Source organism: Procambarus clarkii, chromosome 11, assembly GCF_040958095.1.
Source record: "Procambarus clarkii isolate CNS0578487 chromosome 11, FALCON_Pclarkii_2.0, whole genome shotgun sequence".
NCBI classification, from domain to species: Eukaryota; Metazoa; Arthropoda; class Malacostraca; order Decapoda; family Cambaridae; genus Procambarus; species Procambarus clarkii.
In genome coordinates this window covers 32,516,773-32,539,200 of record NC_091160.1, presented here as the reverse complement: position 1 = coordinate 32,539,200, position 22,428 = coordinate 32,516,773, and the positions used below count along the sequence as shown (strand labels likewise).

Genomic DNA, 22,428 nt, shown 5'->3' with positions numbered 1-22,428 from the left:
TAACTGGGAATTTAGTGTTGTACAAGGTGGATATTGTGATGGAAGATAGTGTGAACCAAATATTTTCTGTGAAAAAACTATTGAAGAAAGCATGTGATGAAGATTAAGGTTAATATGGCATTCGTGGATTTGTAGAAAGCATATCACAATGTTAGCCCTTTGAGTGTGATACCATTTTCTGTATTTGAGCACTTGGTCGCTTTCCTAAGCAATGGGCTTTGATTCATAAGTTGCTGTTAACCTCTGGGTAACTAATGACCTGTGAATCACTATGGGTTCATAAAATATTAAATAAATATAAAGTGCCAATAGCATGAGTGCTCAGCGTAATATGGAGAAAGAGCTTGGATACAGGGGAAATACCAGCAGCTCTTAACACTTTTGCGTCCCCAGCGTGCGTGCCATAGCCTACCCCAAGGTTTCGCGTTTCCCGTGAGCGTGCACCCACACTAAAATATGTATACTCTTTTCAGTTTTCTTGCGTAAATTTTTGTGTTACATCATTCATTTTGGTATCAAATTGTTCGCATTTTAATTTTCTAAAGGGATATATGCATATAAGGGCAAAAAGCCCGGCGTGCCACCCACAGCAAACCCAAAAATTGGACGAGCATTACCTGTGAGTGAGCACGGGTTTGTTATTGTATATTAGATTAGCGGCTTTATACAGCATAACTACAACTAAGCTAATATGGTGCCAAAAGAGCATAGTGGCCACCCTTACACAGCATGACAAGTCATGCAGATGATGCCACCTCCCTCACCAAAATGGCTGCTCCCAACTTACTCCTTTTGCTGTTATTACACACTTTACACACGCTATATGTATGTGTCTACATTTGAGTTCACCATAGCGAACTACTAAGCTGATATGGTGAGTCCTGACAATAAAAGGTGGCCACACACAATCGGAAGACAACGCCACCTCCCTCCCCTCCCTCAGCACAGCGCTAATTATCAAAACAATCCTGCTATTATCAGAATTCTGGACATTTTTATCACAGTCAGGGGTCTTCTGTAATATCATTATGGCTAAATAATACCAGTTACATATATTTTTTAAAATTTTAGGTGATGCTGTGATCACAAGCTGAACAGCAATGCTGTTAGCTCATGCTGCGTGCACCAGCCTTGGTTGTTCAGTCAGTACTGAGGCTCTCACACCCGGAAATGTTGCCCACGATTTTTTTTTTTAATAACGGCGTTTATTTACAAGAGCCCCGAGGAAGCCGATGTGAACACTGTGTTGCCGCGGGACTTTTAAATCTTGCGTGGTACTCCAACACATAAATAGCTGTGGTGCGCAATTCCATGACAGGTACTCACCACAGCCATTGATGTGTTGTGCAGTTTGAGGGTTAACAAGCAGAGGCTCATTCTAAATGGCCAACCGGGATTTGTGGTTTATATTACTCTGCCCATACTCAGAGTGGCTTCTCCGTTTTGGGTTAATATTTGATTCCTATGCACCCCTTGCCTCGAAGAGCACACCAGATTCTGTTTGTTAGTCAATAGTCCTGAACAAATTGAGAAACCTGGAAGTGGTGTTTGTGCGTTTGTCATACCAAGTCGAATGCACTGGAGAGCTACCGAAGGCCTGCTGGAAATCACATTTCATGACATTAACACTATTTTCTCAGTCCTTTCCCATGTGTATTTCTTGATCCCTTCTGGTACCCTTGATTTATTCCCCTTCTAAGTTTTTCTTTCTGGGGTTCAGGTCCCTGTTGGGTTTCGGATCCTATACCTTACCCTGGCTTATGTGACCTCTCTTGCAGTTTTGTTACACTGCTTTTTACACCGTTACACAGCCCCAACAATTCTGCCGAGTGTGTTTTTCGATGTTTCAATTGGGGGTAATATGCTGTATGTGAACCCTGTTATTCTGTGTGCAAATAGTAATATGGAGCACTTCTGAACTATACAGCTGGTTTTATTTTGTTGTTTCTAGCTGCTCTACAAGCCTTATTGGTTCTATGTTAGGTTGTGGTTTAAAGACTCGCTCCACAATTTTCCTCACCACTGGACAATGTGGTATTTCAATTTCAAATCCAGAGATCCCATCACAGTGGTTGTACTCTTCACATCACTTTTGTTGTCCCATCTTGAGTACTGCTCAATACTCACCTCCCCCTTCAGAGCAAGAGAGATTGCTGAAATAGAGAGAATACAGAACATATACGGCATGCATAGACGAGATAAAACACCTAAATTATTGGGATCGTCTCAAAGCCCTCCAAATGTACTCGCTAGAAAGGAGACGAGAGATACCAAATAATATACACATGGAAAATACTGGAGGGCCAGGTCCCAAATCTACACAGTAAAATAACAACGTACTGGAGAGAACGATATGGAAGAAAATGCAGAATAGAACCAGTGAAGAGCAGAGGTGCCATAGGCACAATCAGAGAACACTGTATAAACATCAGAGGTCCGCAGTAGTTCCAGCAACTATAAGAAATATTGCCGGAACAACCGTGAACATCTTCAAGAGAAAACTAGACTCTTTTCTAAAAGAAGTTCCTCACCAACCGGGCTGTAGTGAGTATGTGAGCCTGAGGGCTGCTCCAAGCAACAGCCTGGTGGACCAAACTCTCACAAGTCAAGCCTGGCCTCGGGCCGGGCTCCGGGAGTAGAACTACTACCAGAACCCCATCAACCAGGTAATGTGGCAAGATTATTGGATAACTTATTTTCTTATTGGGGTTGCAAAGTTGCTAAATGACTGGTGTATTAGCAATAACATGAGAAGCCTATGGTTATTGTTGAAAAGAGCAGTCAGTCCTGCTCAGAAAGAGGCATTTCATTTCAATCCACTGTGTATTTTGTTACAATATATTCCTAATACTTTTCATGATGGCAGAGGGTGTAATGTGCCTACATGTGGCTTCTTACTGGGGGGAAGTGAGGGAGACTATGAGAACCTCACCACTCCTGAGCAGCTTTCACGCAAAAAGTCTCGCCACAATCACAGGTTGGTTGTAGTTTATATTTTCCATCAACTGTAATATTGAGTTCTTTTCATTAATTGTATTTCTTTGGTTTGGTTGATTGTTGCCACTACCAGTGGCTAGCTTATTGTGCACCCCATACTCATTCTGTAAGCAGTAGTGCAAATGGATTACAGTGGGCACAAGAGCACCTAATCAGATCTCTGTGATAATTTACAGTACTTTTGCATTTATCTGCACATCTTATAACCAATTATAAAGATAGCCAATTTCTTTGGGAAGGTATTAAACAAATTGAATTGAACTTTATATTGATTTCAAAATGCTAATGCTTTCTCTGGTGTAAAAAAAGGGATAAGAAGCATTTACTTGGTTTGGAATATCGTCTTATTGATTCATGTTCAGGTATGATCGGAGCTTGTCACCTCCACGTTCCAGTAACAGCTCTGGGTATGGCACAGGAAATTCTTCGCGGTCCTTCACAGTTGACCAGCGCACGTCGCATGACTTTGCCGATCCATCTAAGTCCCATCCAAATGACTACCAAGCACAACCACAAGAATTCCAGGTATGATGAAAGAATAATCCATTTTTTAAGTTGTAGTCAATATAAGAAAGGTTGTGAGTACTTGACTGGTAAAAAAAAAATTGTGGCATTGAAGTCTAATATTAGTTATGAGTTGGTGTATAAAACTTTGTTTTGGAAACATATCTTATGTAAAACACCACCTGGCTGACTGGTGGTCGGGCAGCCTGAATGGCTGGCTGGCTGGTGGTCGGGCAGCCTGAATGGCTGGCTGGCTGGTGGTTAGGCAGCCTGGATGTAGTAGGCAGCCAGCCTACTAAAGCCTCCCCTCACACACTCCTACAGCTCTGCTCACACACTAGCACTACCTTTCCCAACTCCCTACTGCCTCCTCTTCATGTACCTCGGGGATAGCTCCTCAAGTGTGGTACACATGTGAGGTGTTTCCAGCATTCTTGCAGATGGTTTATCTCGCCTTTGTTCCATTTCCACGTAGTGGACCATCGATGACATGTCCTTCCATTGGCTTTGTCAGAAGTTCCAATGTCCTGGGGTAGGCCTCTTTGTTTAAGCATGGAACCATTGCCTTCTATGAGGCTCTTGTTTCCCAGTAGTTAGGCTCTTGCAGTATATGTCTTTTGGCTGGACTTGTTTAGTGTTGGGTTTGTCTTCCTCTTCCCACCAGGTTCAGTTGTTGCTCTAGGTGTTGTCCATGACAGAGATGTACTTAGGCATGGTGATTCTTCTGAATTCTTGGTGAATGTTTTAGCATGGGTTTCCAGCTCTTCTGGCCAGTGTCTGAACTTGGGTGTTTTTCTGCAGCTCTGCATATGTCGGCAGTTCGACCCACTGATGTACCTTGGTTGTTCAACCTCTGCCCATCTGTGTCTGCTCTGTATTCTATGTGCGTCTTTTATCACAACAACTGTATGAAGTTTCCTGCAACTCCTTTCTCCTCTTTTTGTCTGTCAAGTTCTGTGCTTGTTCTTGTTTTTTTTTTTTTCCTGGTTGTTTGATGACTGGCATCTTGTTACTTAATATTGTCGCCTCATGTCACTTGACGTGGCAGAGCCACTCTTGTTGGTGTTCATTGTCAATACTTCCTCTGGCCTGATTGGCAACCCATTTTGTGCTTTCTTTCACCTTTTGCCTGCTCATGTTCCTGAGCCATCTTGGTCTCTTGATAGAGTACTGGTGTTTCTTTCCTCAACCGTGTTCACTGTTACACCTTTGTTCTGGGATGTTATCCTGAGGCATTGTTTGTTAGCGTTCACCCCCAGTTGTTGAGTTGGGAGCTTTATGCTCTCCTCTGGAAGTACTGGATGTGTTACGGCCAGCCAGCCTGTGGCTGGCTGTAACACATCAGCCTGTGGCTGGCTGTAACACATCAGCCTGTGGCTGGCTGTAACACATCCAGTAAATCCGAAAAAGTGATTTTTGTTCACTGATTTGTGGCACACGTATCTTTGTCAATTAATTTAAAGGCTGAAGCATGAATAGCTAGCTACATGTGTTGAAATGTTCTTAGACATTATCTGTGATGAAAGAAGATGAGCGAGGGTGGACATATAAGGGAATATTGTAATGTAAACGTCACTTGGTTTTCCTTCATCTGTGTCATCATATTTCAGTGACGTAGTCATAGTAGTCATCATAGTTCAAATTACCTGTTTGTATATATGAGGATTTGCTTTACAGTCTCCCTCTCATCAAAATAACACTGGTGAATATGAGCACACTGCTGACTATGAGCGTACTCCTGACTACATGGGAACTCTCTCCAGCACGAGTTCCAGTCACTCAAGTGATCGTTGGACTGAACCCCTCGACGAGCAAGCAGAGTCTCCCCCACCTCCGTTACCTGCACGCACAACACAAGTACGTTTCACCCAAAAGCTTGCCTAAATATTTAGGAATGTATATGTTGTTTTGATGCTTCAGAGTATTATGTTGCCTGCTTAATCACTATGTAATTGTCTGCCTGCAGTGAGTTAAAGTTGTGCTGAAAAAAATGTTGTAGTTGCATTCTATTGCAAGTATTAATGATTGTTGAGCCAGTGCGCCTGAGTTTTGACAGTTTCAAGTTAAATTAATGTGCAGGAAATGGTTTTATCTTCTGTAAACATGTTAACTTGCAAGAAAGTAACCTAGCATTTAGAATGTCTCATTTGTGTTTCTTTCCATGAAGAATTCATTTATATCGATCTTATATCTATCCATGTTTCTGTACTGTTACTTAGCCACTGCACTGCTCCTTATTATAATGTGACTCCCCCGTGGTGCGCTCAAAAAAATTCATTTCAACAAATTATTTTCTCTTATATTGTTAAAATATAACATTTTCTCTGATCACAGGATACTAAAATAACACTATGTGGCATACTTTAGCTGTGCTGGAGCTGAGAAGTTGAGCACTTTATGGGCACTGATTAAGTAGGTGCTCGCCCCAGCTACCCTATGGGGCAGTTCTTGCTGCGACTATAATAATTTTCAGTTTTTCCTGTAATATTATTAGTGTGTAATTTGTAGGATTTATATAGTTAAATGTGTCGAACATCGCTTTGCTCAAAATATGGGGCTTTTATATACAGTAGTGTCATGTATATTATATTCTTAGATCAATCAAACAGTGTTTTTGCTGTTATTCAAGTTCAGGTAAATTTATTGAGATAATGAAATACATCTTAAAAGGATAGAGAAGCTTTGTCTATTTCTACCCTCATCAATTTAAGGTCCCTCAAGGGGCTCACAATCCCGTACAGTGCACAAATATTAATCATATTTTACATTTCACATTCCAATAGTAATCTCACAGTATACTGTGAAGTATTTCATTGATTATGCTGCACCTGTCATTTCTTGTTTTGGTAAGGGTTGACTAAATAAGTTGGAGAAGGTACTAAATTAAGCCATGAGAATAATCTTCGGATGCCCAAAAAATGCAATAATTAAGATAATGAGGATGTAATTGAACCTACAGAGTACTGAGGAAAGAATTTTGGAGATAAATGTAGCCTTGGTGATTACCGGTATATTAATGAGATGCATTGGAGCTAATGAATTATTCCTCACATCAAAAGGTGGGAAGAATGATGCATATGGAAGTATAATAAGAGCATATATGAGATTCTAATGTTACAAAGTATGACATCTTTTAAGAATGAATTACATTGCCAAAGAAACAATTAACACTAACATGGGAGGAATGTAATGTAGATGTAGTAATTTTTCTCTCTGTTGTCAGACTCTTAAATTTGCTGCTGTCTGATAAATCATTGAGAAGAAATAGTGCCTTGGACACAGACTCCCAACACTTTAACACTTCTTCTTGCTCAACACTTGTGCACCTACTACAGTCAAAGGTAATGCTATTCATAACTATGTCTTCAACTTCTATTTTTCAAACCATTTTTCCCGAGTTTTTCTGTCAACATTTTGCACCACACGGGGTTGAATTGCCATCACTAGTGAATAGTTCATTTTCCTGAGACTTCAATCTGTGATACTCCATCCTCTTCCTCACTTCACTTCCCACTACACCCCACTGTTTGCCCTAGCTAATTTTTCTAGAGCTTCAATCCTCTGAATTGACAGAATTGCTGTTATTACACTACAGTATCTACACATTATTTATAACTACATTATTGTACACAATAATAAACCACTTTGGAACCCCACACACCAGTCAACTGACGATGCTACTTCACTGGCCAAGATGAAGTAAGCACCCTTCCAACATTCTGTTTTTGCTGTTATTACACTATACACACATGTTATATATCACTATCTACATTGTTGTGCACTATAACAAACCACTTAGCTGGTACAGAGGTATGAGTCTGTATATGTTACAGAGTCCAACAGGAATACGGGGCTCATGTCCTGTGTCTTAGGACTCCAGTAAATAGAAGCCATCTTGGTAAAAAAAATCGGCATCTATACTTGCTGTGAGAGGCTCAGTACTGAGAGAGCGACTGAGGGTGGCGCATGCAGCTAGGGACCACAGCACCAATTAATAATAATGAATAAAATAGGAAACTAATTATTTTGCACTGATAGTGTCATAGACATTCATGCTGACTGATGCTATAGTCTAATATAGCAATATCAGCTGGATAGCTCCGGGAAGTCCTCCAGGTCTCGCCAAGAAAATGGCGTTTCATTACATTCAGCGGTGTTTTTTTTAGTTTCCCGTGTCAGAGACTGCATTTTAACTATATAAGAATTAAAATAATTTTTTGCAAAGACTTTATTTTCGGCGCATAGCGGAAATGTCATATTTTAAGGCGGCGCAACACGGTGGTTAATTCATTCAACACAGATACAGCATTGCTCCTGTGCCAGGTAAGTTCACTATGGGCTCATCATAGCCCATGATACTTGGAACTTTTTGTTCCAAGTAGCTGGATCTAAAACATCATCATCATTCAACACTGGTCACTTCTGTGTAACTCTGACACAATAATCTGACTGTACTTTGGTTTTTGCTTTCAAGCAAATATTGCACGCATGATCAAGTAAGGAAAGGGTCATCTCCTCTCGTCCATTTACTCTGACATAACTACGGGAGCTTCCAGAAAGAATGATGGTTGTTTAAACTTAAGTGTCAATTAAAAATCATCTGTTTGGTAATGCCGAGGCATTACCATCAGTAGAATTTGGGGTTGCTCGCTGAAAAAGTTATTAATACTACTACATTTTTAGCTTTCAGGATGTGGTGATTATGACAATGCCCCTCTGAGACAGCCTGATAGCCAGCGTGGAAGACAAGCGGCCGATAAAGCAGGCGGCGTACCTCCCAACAACACCAATACACAGGCACAGGTGAGACTAATATTCATGATCAGAATAAGTTTATATGGACAAATAACAAAGTATAAATATACAGTAGTACCCGTTGTTACTGTGTTGCATAATACTACTTCAGTTAAAACTAACTTAACATCTTGCATGATGAAATAGATTAAAGTCCTCTGCACACATTTATAAATTTATCAATTGGCTTGAGCCCTTTCTCTTTTTTACTTCTATTAAAATTTAAAGGTCCTCTAACATCAATATTATGCCATCGTGAGTCATTAGAATTTGGTTTTGATATTTTAGTATACACTACATTCCTATAATATTGAGAGTACTGTACTATATTAATAATTAAAATTATTATAGCTAAGTGAGTATATTGCCTGGAGGACGGAACGTTTGAATGGTAATGTGCGGTCCAGCAGCCTCCCTGGTCAATCAACGCGCTTGCTTAGTCAGGACGATACCACTTCCATGGAGCATCTGCATCCCACTCGCAGTGAAGGTAAGTTCTTAACCATATGTGATTTGCATCTGCTTCTTCACTTTCAGGGATCTGCTGCTGCACTACTCTCATTTTCATATTACTTGACATTTAAATTTAAATGGAAATAAGTTCATTCAGGTATAAATATGCTCAAAGGGATGAGGTACCTCAAGCTATTCTCACCACTTTCAGTACAATGTGTACATTATATATATATATACAGTATATATATATATATATATATATATATATATATCTATCTCTATCTATCTCTATCTCCTATCTATCTATCTCTATCTATCTCTATCTATCTATCTCTCCCTATCTCTATCTATCTATCTCTCCCTATCTCTATCTATCTATCTCTATCTATCTCTATCTATCTATCTATCTATCTCTCCTATCTCTATCTATCTATCTCTCCCTATCTCTATCTATCTCTCCCTATCTATCTCTATCTATCTATCTCTATCTATCTCTATCTATCTCTATCTATCTCTATCTCTATCTATCTCTCTCTATCTCTCTCTATCTCTATCTCTATCTCTCTCTATCTCTATCTATCTCTCTCTCTCTCTCTCTCTCTCTCTATCTCTCTCTATCTCTCTCTCTATCTCTCTCTATCTCTCTCTCTATCTCTATCTGCCTGCCTGCCTGCCTGCCTTTAAAGGCGTGTAACCTTGGATTGTCAATGAGCAATCTGAGAGCAGCAGTACACTGAGAACTTCAACAAGATCTTGTAGATCTGAGGCAAAGTGAAATTGACACCAGTAATTCCATCTATCATCATACTATCATGCAAGAGGAGCCACACATCTATGGTTCATCCAATAAAATCAGCAGACTTCTAGATGTTACTACTGCTCGGCTTAGACTCGGTTACAAGTATCTCTGGGAAGTCTTATCTGCCGATGTAGACCTGACCAAATGTAAACTGTGTCAACAAAATTATTCGCACACCCTCCGTCACTGTGATGGAGTGCGAAAAGATTCGTGAATTCAGAAACAATTCTATAACCAATGTTCCAACGATGTGTAAATATTTCATTCAAAATGATCTGCTACCAGAAATTTTAGCCAAATATCCCCAGTTTGCTAACTGTAGGTAGTAACTAAGTGATGGTAACCTATCCACCGCTGCCCACTGGATGGGGGGCGGTGTGCAGGACAAGCATATAAATTGTGACACTAGCTCTCCACGTATGTCAGTGGCATAATTTGGAAACTATACTTATGGTTGATCTCAAACCCATTGTTGATGTGACGACTTGTAATGAATTTCGTTAATAGTTCACCAAGATTTTAACTTGCTTAGCTAAATGAATTGTGGGGTTCAGTCCCTAAGCCCATTATGTGCCTCTGTAACCCTTTCCACTACCGCCCACAAGATGGGTATGGGGTGCATAATAAATGAATTAAACTGAAACGGTCCCCGGTAGGCTGAACTCCAATCGACTGATGCTCCAGACTAATATATCACACATCAGTCCAATAGCTCCAGGGATCGCCCAAAAAATGGCATTTCAATTGCATTCAATGCCTTTTTTTTTTTTTTTTTTTTCAGATGAATTGTCTGGCGGTAGTGGCTCTCCACACACCAAGCGACAAGTGAAAGGTGGAAATACAACACCTTCATCAACCTCATCCAGAAACCAATCACCCCGAACTGTAGCCACTGAAGCTCGCTTGCGACAAGCTGCCACTCCAAGAAAAAACAGCCAGCGGAATTCTGCTAACCTCGTTTCATCAAGCTTGCAAGAAGAGTTATTCAGGCTCATCAATCCAGATTATATTTCCGATACTGAATCATTAGCATCACAAGAAAATACAGAACGCCCCAGGGCTTATAGTCTAGGAATTTCTGCTGGTATTGCACCTATATCTCAGGGTAGCCAGAGTAACAACAGTTCCTTAGACCGTTCTTCAGTAAAATCTAGTGGAGTCAAAGCCAACAGAGAAAGACCCAACCTTTCCCAAGTACTTATTGTTAATCCTCCCAAGCCATCTTTGATTCAGGCTCAAGGTTCCGGAATCAGTTATCGTACGTTTCCTGTTGCTTCAAGTCTCCAACATTCATCTGTTATCTCGGTATCAACTCAAGAGCAGATTTCCCCAGATAACAACCAAAATGTCCCATTACAAACTGAGGTGGCAGAAGTAGTGGTTTTGACTGCTCGACCAGCAACTGTCATATCAAATTCATCCACATCTAGTCCAGCCACAACTAGTGACCAAAGAGTTGATCAGACACCAGTGTCATGTCCAGATCTGAATATTGGAGGCCAGATGCACCCTCCAAATAAAGCGAAAAGTGTATCTGTCCGGGAAAGGTGAGTGCTGAATCTGTTTAGGTCATACCGTAACATGTAATATATTGTTGACATAGTTGAGCTTATTTATATAAACATTTCCTCGTTCAAACTGTTTGAGTTATTGTTTTCTTTGTGGAACCCTTTGGTGGTTCCCTGATATTTCACTGAAATAGCTCCACTACTGGGTTGCATCAGTTGCAGCAGTCCTGTTTCCCCTACGAGACATTGCCTCTGAAGGAAGCCAGAACCTGACTTCCTTTAGAAGCACAGAAACAGATGATCATGATCATCCTCCTCCTCACTGGAAAAGCATCCAGAAAGTCGGCAAAACTTTACAGATAACTGCAGATTCACAAGAAATGAAACATCAAAACCAAACAACACTTCAAACGATTCAGTTACAACAATTGGTTCACTTGAAACTAGCTGAAACCTAATGGTAGCGATGAGTGCCATCAGGTGGCCCAGAGCCCCTGGCAGCAGCCAGCTCAGTCCTGTTGCTAACATTGACTAACTTACTAGGGTAAGTTACTTACCTCGGGTACAACTGTCACAGTTGGGTCCCACTGCTTTTCAGCCAAGTGCTGGTCATCCTTTAGACATTGTCCTGCTAGGGCCATTTGCTTTTTGTATTTTTATTTTATTTTAGTATTTGCTTCTTGTGTGTGTTTTTACTTTGTCAGTCTTGCATGGACCTGACAGATTTTATGCTTTGAGCTGCATGTGCTTAGGGTGACCCTTTTCTGTGCTTGTCTGGCATTACCACTGCACTCACATTTACTTCTCTGGTGTGTACACAAGTTCATCCCTGAGAGGCCTAACCAAGGTAAGAAGCCTTGCCCTGGACAGTGAATGGGTCATTGACTCCTCTGCTAGGTCCTAGGCTGTGAGCATCCTATTTGGTTGTGTGGTGTGTTAACTTGTATGCACACTTTTCATACAGCACACCTTGGACACCCTTCGTAGTCGGTTGTTTGAGGCTGCCTTCAGCGAGTGTTCCTAGTGCCTATTTGGTTGTGTGGTGTGTTAACTTGTATGCACACTTTTCATATAGCACACCTTGGACACTCTTCATAGTTGGTTGTTTGAGGCTGCCTTCAGCGAGTGTTCCTAGTGCCTAGGTGTTCTGCTGTAGGCCCTGGTAATTCCTCTGCAAGTCTGTGGTGTAGCTCATTATGAATAGACCCTTCAAGTCCACACTAAATACAGTGGTCCTATTGGCTGACAATCATTCAATGCCATGCTGCTTGTAGGGCCATCCTACCACACATGTATGCATTGGATGTTCGTTCTATCTGAGCCTGCTTCTCATTATGAAGCTTGCCAGGCAGCTGTTGCTTTAAAAGTGAGTTTTTTTTTTTTTTATTTGGGGTTTGCAGTGTGGTATACATTTGGATGTCCCATAGTTAGCTCCTATGATGTTTATGGACTCGGAATTGATGTTAGTGAACTCTTCCTGGGCTAAGTTGGACCTTTACCACCTTTGTTTTGGCAATATGTCTAATCCTTGATGGGAGGGTATTGAAGAGTCGTGGACCTTTGTGATAGATGTGTGATGTATTTGCCTTAAACCAGCAAATTGTAGAACCAACTAGATAAGAAAATGCCCTAAATCCTAGTTTTACAAACAATGACGAACTGATTAGGGACATGACGATTACACATGTTACTCGGAACACAACCTAATTGAAGTTCAGACAAGCATGGCAAATGGACTTGCAGCCAATCTCAAATCCAAGAGGAGGAGAATTCAGTAAGTTCAATTGTAATAACACATGGATCACCTAGGAATAAACAAAGACCTCGCAAAAATATGCTGGGAAACACAGCTAGATAATGCAAATAGGAACTAGTACTTTGAGAAAATTGGCTCTGTAGCACTAGAAATATATGCAAGTCACATACCACAAAGGAGAAAAAGAAAAAGATGCAAACTGGAATGAGAACGGCATCTCTCTACAAGCGAAGAACAGGGGTCTAACCTAACCTAACCCGAGTCTAACAGGGTCTTGGCGGCCCAGTATTTGATCGATGTTGCTGGTCCCAGATGGTCTTGTGAGGCACTGGGAGAGGTTTTCCCAGCCCAGTCTCTTCTTTGATCTAGTACCTGCTGTATCTCCTCCTTAGCAAGTCCCTTGTTTTCCTTTTTCTCTATGGATAGTTAGCTTCAGGGTGCCACCAAGGGGGTCTTCCCAGAAAACCAGCATTGATGTAATGTAACGCCTCTTTATCGTAGAGCCCTCGTGGCTCCCCGACTACATTCCTCCCTGTCAGATTCGTCAATTCATTGGGCATACCTTCAGGTTATCTCGATTTCAGGGCTTAGCGTTCCTGCTGCCTGGTCCTCAACCGGGCCTCTTCGTTGCTGGACTGGCCAACCAGGCTGTTGGATGCGTCTGCTCACAGCCTGGTTGATCAGGTATCCTTTGGAGGTGCTTATCAAGTTTTCTCTTCAACACTGTGAGGGGTTCGGCCAGTTATACCCCTTATGTGTAGTGGAAGTGTGTTGAACAGTCTCGGGCCTCTGATGTTGATAGTACTCTCTCAAAGTATCTATTGGACCTCAACTTTTCAACGAGGGTATTCTGCACATCCTTCCATGCCTTCTGGTCTCATGTGGTGTTATTTCTGTGTGCAGGTTTGGGACCAGCCCCTCTACTATTTTCCATGTGTAAATTATTATGTATATCTCCCACATGCACTCAAGAGAATACAGATTTAGGCATTTTAGCAGGTCCCAATAGTTTAGATGTTTTCCCGAGTGGATTCTAGCAGTAAAGGATCTCTGATGCTCTCCAGGTCAGCAAATTTTCCAACTTTGAAAGGGGTTGTCATTGTGTAATGGTATTCCACTCTAGAGAGCACTAGTGTCTTGAGAAGTATCATCATTGGTACAGTATAGCATCTCTCTGGACTGGCATCAGCTCTGGACTGACCTGGGAGTTGGCTGTCGACTCGGGACCACCTGGTGGAAGCCATTGGCACTAACAAGTTTGAGCTAGTTTCAAATGAACCCATTGTTGACTTGAATCATTTGCGGTCTTTTTTGACTTTCAATGCTTCGTTTCTTATGAACTTTGCAGTTGTCTTTAAAGCTTTGCTGACTTTCTGAATACTTTCCCCCAGTGAGGGTGATGATAATCATCCTCAGCTTCCTGCTCCTCTGTTTGGGCAGCCCGTTCTCCTGAGCATTCCTAACGTCATCAAACTCTTGTTAAGTTGGTTGGTTACGGGTTGGTTAGGGGGGCTATTTGTGGATCTGGTCTATGGTAGGCCAAACAGGACTTGTGCAACTGATGTGATCCAGTAGTGGGGAGCCATTTCAGCAAGTGTTTTTCAGGGAGTAACTGGAACTGTATTAGAAAGAGGCATTTTTTATTACATTTAATGCTGGTTTATTGAAAAAGACCTCTGTTTGGAAAGTTATTTATTTAGGATGCTAAATCTAGTACTGTACTTTGTAATTACTAGCAGCAAGAACCACCAGTGGCTGGATCCTACTGGAGAAAACAAGGCAGCAGTGGAGGGTGCAGGCCAAGACCAAAGTGGTGGGTTAGATGTGGATCAAGAATGGATGAGTTTAGTAAATACAGCAACACAGGCTATTCAGAAGAGTGGAGAAATAATGGGATCACAAACCCACACATCACAACCACCTACACACAGTTGGTCATCTCATCAATCTACCTCTCGGTATGTTTTTTATACTTACTCAATCTAGTCGAGTGAGAAATTGCATAATACTGTAGTAATGAATAATTACCAAAATGAGGGTCAAATACTCTGCTGCTTCTCAGTGAACTAACACTTGAATACTTGCTTTGTTTCAACATGCTTCAATTTTTCCAAATGACAATGCATGCATCTAAAAACTATGCATTCATTCTATAAGCCATCTATTTTTGATTGATGGGAAAATATATTTTGCTAGTTAAAATGCTTTTAACATTATTTGTATTAAAAAAAATCTATTTCTTTTGTCTTGCAGAATGGGTGAAAATGTTATTGCTAGTGCAGATGCATCCATTCTCCAAGATCGTGTGGCTCAGCTTGAATGTCGACTAGTAGCCGAACAACAGCGCTCGGAACAGCTGGAGAACGAAGTTACCCAGCTTCGCACAGAGAATCGGAAACTGCAAGAAGACAGTCGAGCAGCAGCACAACAGCTACATCAGTTTACCGAGTGGTTTTTTAATACTATTGACAAAACTTGAGGTTTCTTCATGTTTTCTCAAGTATTGTGCAGCATCTCGGTGTACCTTCTCATTTTCATTAATTATGCTAGTTAAGTTATGGATTCCAATTGGACATGGTTGAGCTAGTAGTTTTCCAAAGGCCCAGTTTAGGTAGTGTCCTCATTTGTAGGAAATAACATTGAGACCAAAGTTGAATTAACATTAGACATCTGAACACAAGATACATAATACTAACACAAAATCTGATATACAAATAAGGTAATGCAAAGTGAAAGCCATGTTAATTATTTATACGCCAAACCATGTTTGATGCCGCCACAATATGCCACATGACTTAGACTTGCACAGCCAGAGTAACCAAGACCTCATTTACGGTATATTGACTTATATTTTCGGACAAACCAATTTTCCTACCCTTAGAAAATGTAGAGAAAGTGCTGCTATTGAGGAGACTGTTTTACTGAAAAATTACTCTTTTTGAAAAAGGAAAGTACTCTTGTTCATAGTAGTGTGAATTTATTTTTTTACCGGAAATTGTAGGTGATAGTAGACTCTGTGTTTTTGTAATTGAGTACAGTAATATTGACAGTGTCCAGATGATATACCGAGTTCAGCATCTACTTCTTTCTAATTTTGTGTTTTCATGTACATGCATAAATTCTGTTCTTAATTTTTTTTACTTTGGGGTCCGTGTTGCTCTTGTAGATCCGTGTTCAGAGTTTCACAATGATGAGAGAGGGGTTCGTTCCTGGCATTTTTCTCAGTTACAAATAAAAGATCCCTCTTTTTTTTTTTATTAATATCAAATTTGAATACACAGGGTGTTTACAAATGATTCACCCCACTATAAGCCTTAATAAATTCTTTATTGTAGTTATCTTAAAACAGTGGATAATTTAATAACGCAAATCTAGACTTTTTGTTTTGATTGAATAAACTACTACAGTTCAGTCAATACATCAGGCAAACCAGAATTTAGTAAACTTCCATGTGAGCCTATTAACACTTTCGCGCTCTCGGCGAAGGTCACTCAGCCAACCGTATGTGCGCGCGGCGTTTTTATTGCTTAAGCGTAAAAACAAAAATGTGTATACTCTTTTTACTTTTCTGACCTTAGTTTTCATGCTACGTATTTCATTTTGGTATCAACGTGTTCGCAATAAAATTCTCTAGAAGAACATTAGTAAAAAAAGTCACGAAAGCTATAGAGATACCAGCATGAAATAAATAACTACGAAGATGAGTCGCCGTGAGCGATCAACAGCAACAAAATGTTTTTACTCTTGGGATTATTATCACCTCTACAATTGTCCTACTGCCTTAATTTTGGTATCAATGGACTCCCAATAAAATTCCCAACACGGTGATATGAATATAATCGTAGAATAATGGTCCCGGCCCACCCGCAAGAGTGTGGGAAGTGGGCGCACTGTTACCTGGTAAGGGTGACCGGACGACACAGGCGCGAAACGTTGCTTTGAAAGTTTATACTTATTTCACTGTTCTGATATTATTATTGTATGTATGTCATTCATTTTGTGGCAATGTTTTCGCAATAGAATGTTCTATGAGCTAAATTATACTACACAAACTTGGACCAAATAGGTGTACTTACCAAGGGAAGGCTGGTTGTGGAACAGTAAGTTGAGCATTTGTTCTTCACTCCACCTTCTTCAGGTTCTTCATTCCTGAAGTTGCTCAACAGATGGTTTGTAGGTGGACTGAAGCTGTTGCGGGTGGTTACTTCTTCACCACCCAATACACCTGTTTCCGGTGGTAATTGGTGTAGCAGGGAACAACACAGAGTGCAACACCACAGGTCTTGCATCCATAGTTCGTGTCCTTCCTTTTACCGGACCGTGCGCATGCATGACACTTGAGACGTTTGGGCAGTCTGTAAATTTCATGTTTCAGTTTGTAGTTCATGCGATTTTCTGAATCAACAATAGGGCGGCCAGGTCCTCTCGCTGGAGGTGTAACAGGAGTTGCAGGAGAGTCAGATTCATCTGACAAAACAGTTTCGTCAACTGGCAGTGTGGCAGACATGTCGGGTTCAGATTCGTTGTCTGCTTCATCTTGAGGTGGTGTAGTGAACAAAGGCCGCCTCACACCAGATGGTCCGGGAGTTGGCATGGCGTCAGCATTGGCAGGAGCTGTGTCATCATTTATGTCTGGAGCGTGCCGCAAGTGTTGAGATGATGATGTTGTTTTAGGCCACTCCTCTGTGTCCCAGTGCAATAGGGCCCAGATTGCCACTTCGTGGAACTGTAGCAATGTTAGCTTTTTTCGATCAGTTGTGTTGTATTTGTACAAAACATAGGCATTATGCAATGCCATTTGCAGGAAATAAAAGGTAATCTTTTTGGTCCACTTGTGAGTTTTCCTGGTAAAATGGTAATATTTAACCATTTGATCGAAGTGGTCCACACCTTTCATGATCACTCCTCATCACTCGTTGCCGTATCATTCCCTCTAGCTCTAGGTACACTATAATCGTTGTGGATTCCAAAATCTTCCTCCAATACCTCTACATCACCTTCAGCTTCTGATAAATCCTCCACAAGGCCTGGAATTTTTGTTGGTGTGAGCTTCACTCCGCTCCACTTCTTAAAAATTTGGGTTATTTTGTCCACTCTCGATGACCTGGAGGCTTCCATGGGCGTAGAAGTGCTTGGGCCTTGACCTTGATCCATTTTTGATGAAGTAATTGGGTATAATCCACACGGAAACGGGCAAAAATGCTAGAGTTTGGCGCGTGAGGGGAGCGTGATCGACTCACGACACGTGTCACGAAAACAATGGGCCCGTCACGTGACCGGGTAGGCCGACGCGCTAGGCGGCCCAGTGGTGAGAAAGAGAACTTCATGGCGCGTCGTTTGAAACAAACCCCAATGAAATCGGATTAAAATTGAATTTTATACAAATATTTTAAAAGTTGACATAACTTTATGTCCACTATGCGTTTACGTTAGACGAAACCGAACGCGCCGGCGCGTCCAGATAGCGCGAAAGTGTTAATAGCACCCAGACCATAAAAGCAATAAATGATTGTTCCAAAAATTAGAAAACATGTCCTGCATTATGGGATTGTTTCTTCAGTCCAGTAGTTTAATTGTAATATTAACTTTTGTTGCATACACTGTCTTTTATGTAGCCCCCATTAAAAAATTTATTTGAGGTGTAATATCTGGAGCAAGGCCATAGAATAAGGCTATCTCGCCCAAATTAGTAAGTGAACTTTTCATAGAGGGACAGCTTGGAGCCGTCTTTTGGTAATTACTTACTTTTCATTGAGGGGGCAGTGCACTTTAATCCCTTTGTGTGTGACATGAGGAGAGGGACTCATTTGGCCCCGTAAACACTTGCAACACAATATACCAACATGCCGTGTAGAAGAGAAAGCTGGGATGATCATCTAGTGTGGTTTGTTTGCCGTTTTACTTTAGCGTACACAGTGTGGAATAATATAATTGACAGAAACAGTGAGTACTCTCTGTAGGCCTACAATGTATTATGTACACCAATATTACACAAATCTGTTGATTTACTGTATGATTAGTTGACAATAACACTTGCATAATAGTCTGTCATATTTTAGCATTTTTGTTAGTTATTTATTTTATTAATATTTGAACTTTATTTTATTTGGTAATGAACATTAATTCAGGATTAATTAAATCCTAGCAGCATAATAATATTCACATTTGGCATTTGTGTATATTTTTTAAATATAATAATAATTTACAAATTATATTATAAAATGCTATCATTTAAGCTTTATTAAAGCTTCTAAACACTGCACAATAGTTTACACTCTTGATAAGGTGGATCATGGATCACACAGTCGCCTCCCGATGCTCACCCTCGGCAACACCTTTCACAGACAATCCTCACTTAATCGAAAGTCTGAAAGTTTTACGCAGTAATTTATACTGAAATCAATTCATTCAGACCACATAGGAATTCGTTAGATTGAGGATGCACTGTAATAGCAGAATTTTTCATGTTTAAGTTAACTTCATCATATCCATGTAGATGTATTATAAAAATGTTTACTTCATTTGTATAAAACCAGGTAATAACCAAAATCAATATATATCTGCATTACCCTTATCAACATACGATGATTACACTTTAGTGCTGCCAAGTGTGTTAAATGGCCAAAAAAAGGGGGGGGGGGGAATTTAAGGAAATCTATATATTTTTTTTTAAATGCAAATTGGTCCCAGAACGATATAACTAGGATTTTCAAGATCCGTCTGTACTCGCCGTTGTTAATTTTGTGTAAATATATAGCTATTCCACCCAGTAAGCAAATTTGAAATGGCAAACACAGTTCCTCTTAACACAATCATTGCAGCCCTTTCCTGTACAAGGCTAGTCAATGATAGTGTTGCTATTTTCTTCCCCTTGGCATTTTCCTAATGTGCACACAACTCCCCCACCTCCACATAGGCAGAGCGACACTGTTGATAGCTGAAATTTAGGGGTTAAAGGCTAAATTCCTATGATTGGTAAGTCATTGTTAATCGTATGCAGTTGCTGCTCAGTAATTTTGTCTAGTATTTTCAAAGTATTGATACTGAAAAGCTTTAAAGCTTTATGGCTTCCAACCACAATTTTGTAAAAAGATACTTTGCTGTTGCCTAGCCAGGAAGACCTTTAGCACCCTCTGTCACAGGATATTCAGAAGGGACTAAATATCACTGGGGATGCCAATACAAGAACACATACATAAAAGAAGCAACTTCAAATGCATCAAAATTCACTAGTAGCTCTGTTCAGGGGAAAGGCAAGAGTTGAGATCATCCTGAAAGTTAGGATATTTTATGACAAGGTGCATGACTATGCTGGTGTCTTACAATTTGGACAATTTGAATTTAAATATTGTACTGTTGAACTCTCATATATTAAAGTGTGGTGTCAAATATCAAGCCCAGTAATCTGCATATTACATTTGAAATCATGAATCACACTTATCAAAAGTTTGTAAAATATTCATAGTTTGGGAACATCAAGGCAGATTACTTTCCCAATATGTCTGATATAAGCAATTTTTTGTTACGAACACATTACTGTACTTTCACTGTCACTTAGTTTTTGTGCCAAATAAACACGGGTCATATTTTACCAGAACAAGGTGTTATCACCATTTTGGAATTTTTATTATCAATTGTTTTTAATGTCAGTCATATTTGTTTATGCTATTTATGAACAAATTTGATTTTTAAAAGATTAAAAAGAGGACGACAGTGGTTAAACAATGCACAAAGCAATGCACCTTTAAATAATGTATACGTACTAGGTACAGTATATTGTAAATTTATAAGGGGCCCTGACAGCTGAGTGGGCAGCGCTTTGGATTCGTAGTCCTGAGGTTCCAAGTTCGATCCCAGGTGGAGGCAGAAACAAATGGGCAGAGTTTTTCACCCTGCTGCCCCTGTTTCTTGGTAGCAAATAGGTACCTGGGAATTAGACAGCTACTATGGGCAGCTTCCTGGGGATGTGTAACAAAAAGGCCTGGTCAAGGACTGGGCCGCGGGGATGCTAAGCACCAAAATCATCTTAACCTCAAGAAGATGGTTATATAAAGGATGTGCATTGTTCATGTGAATCTATGCATAGTCTATGTTGCATGTATAACCACCGGCATCTCTTGAAGACAACAAGTTCTTTAATTTGAATATCAATTATCATTTGGATGCTATTTAAGTGAGCTATAAAAGTGTTAAAACTTAAGGTTGGAGAGCACAGTGCTACAACAATGCACAGAAACCCATGTTTACTAGACTAATTCAAGATAACATCTCGCCAGCAAGGGCTCTTCCCATCAGCAGATAAGTCTACTCATCTTTGGCATTTCTCTGCATAAACACTTACAACATTTGTTTGCTAATTAACATTTCCCCTGTACTGAATGAACAGTAGAGAATTAGGGTATCAGGACATGTATAAACTCCAACTGTTTCATACGATATATCTAAATATTTTATGTTGTACTACAGGTATAAATAGAAGAAATCTTCCTTTGGAATGAGGGCAGTTACTCTCTACAGTACTAGGATAGTGACCACTTTCTTCATGAAGTTATAGGTCCAATTACATGTAATAATTGTTACAAAAAAATCTACTGCATTTGTTATAGCAGGCATGATGTGCATTCTTTTATACCTTTGAGAGTTGGTCATCTTAAATTGCATTTCTATTAAACCTTTTCTGGTGTATTGTAACCAGATTGTTTTTTCTCTATCCATAAATTTCACTTATGCCTACTTAAAGCTAGAAGATTGTGCTTTGTGTTACCAAGTTGGTATTGTCCAATTGCCCTTACTAAACTCTAGTCCTTTATAAAGTTTTGTTAACATACCAGTGCATTAAAATTTCCAGGGTTGCAGGAGGGTAAGGCCTATGCCAGTGTTCAGAAGTTTTATTCTGGAAATAGAACTCAAAGTGCCTCATCTATACTTGTTAACTTAAAGCCAAAGAATTTTTTTTTTTTTTTACCCTCTGGGAAGAAAAATTTATTACCCATATTATGTACAAAAATTTAATTTAATATTGTAAATTTGGACCATTTTTGTAAAAAGTTTGCAGGTGTAACCGTTGATAACATGTGGGCCAAGTGTTGACACTAGTAATGACATTATGCATGGATGAATGTGTACACATTTATCCAGATGTATAAATGTATCATGTGTTTGAAGAATTGTAGTATTTGTATATGCTTATTGCACATACATACAGTATAGCATTTTACATATGGGAGAATTTGCTACATTATTTGTCAACCAGTAGAATTAATGTAAAGATTATTAATTACTTCTTTTGTATCAGTTTTTACTTTCCTCTATTGTAACAAATAAAAGAATGTTTGTTAATTTCTGTATTTATTTTGTATCCTTTATTCATAATTAAGTTAATGTATCTGAAGCTGGAGGGCAGTTGATGCATACCACCTAATTTAATGATTTGTCTACCCATGTTGAATAAATAACCCTGCATGTTGCAAATACCAAACGTTGACCCAATAAGCATGCATCTTAATTGTTCAGATAAGGATGCAGTTGAGAATCTCTAGCTCTGTACACAATTGGAAACACATTATAGGAAAATTAATTAAAACTAAATGGGTAGAACACCTGGAGAAAAAACT

General features: G+C 39.9%; 1 protein-coding gene across 3 annotated transcripts in view; it reads left to right on the top strand.

The window, feature by feature from the left end:
* Positions 1 to 22,153, top strand: part of LOC123758249 (signal-induced proliferation-associated 1-like protein 1) — a 45,945-nt gene extending 23,792 nt beyond the window's left edge. Inside the window, exons 14-21 of one of the 3 annotated variants that reach the window (XM_045742405.2) lie at positions 2,867 to 2,977; positions 3,393 to 3,522; positions 5,179 to 5,358; positions 8,185 to 8,304; positions 8,647 to 8,785; positions 10,332 to 11,097; positions 14,551 to 14,772; positions 15,068 to 22,153. In XM_045742405.2, coding sequence (XP_045598361.2) covers positions 2,867 to 2,977; positions 3,393 to 3,522; positions 5,179 to 5,358; positions 8,185 to 8,304; positions 8,647 to 8,785; positions 10,332 to 11,097; positions 14,551 to 14,772; positions 15,068 to 15,293 — 1,894 coding nt within the window. In that variant the 3' untranslated portion in view covers positions 15,294 to 22,153. Of the gene's footprint in view, positions 1 to 2,866; positions 2,978 to 3,359; positions 3,523 to 5,178; positions 5,359 to 8,184; positions 8,305 to 8,646; positions 8,786 to 10,331; positions 11,098 to 14,550; positions 14,773 to 15,067 lie in introns of all 3 variants that reach the window. The other 2 variants (XM_045742404.2, XM_045742402.2) reach the window with 2 other exon arrangements.
* Positions 22,154 to 22,428: the final 275 nt, after the last annotated feature.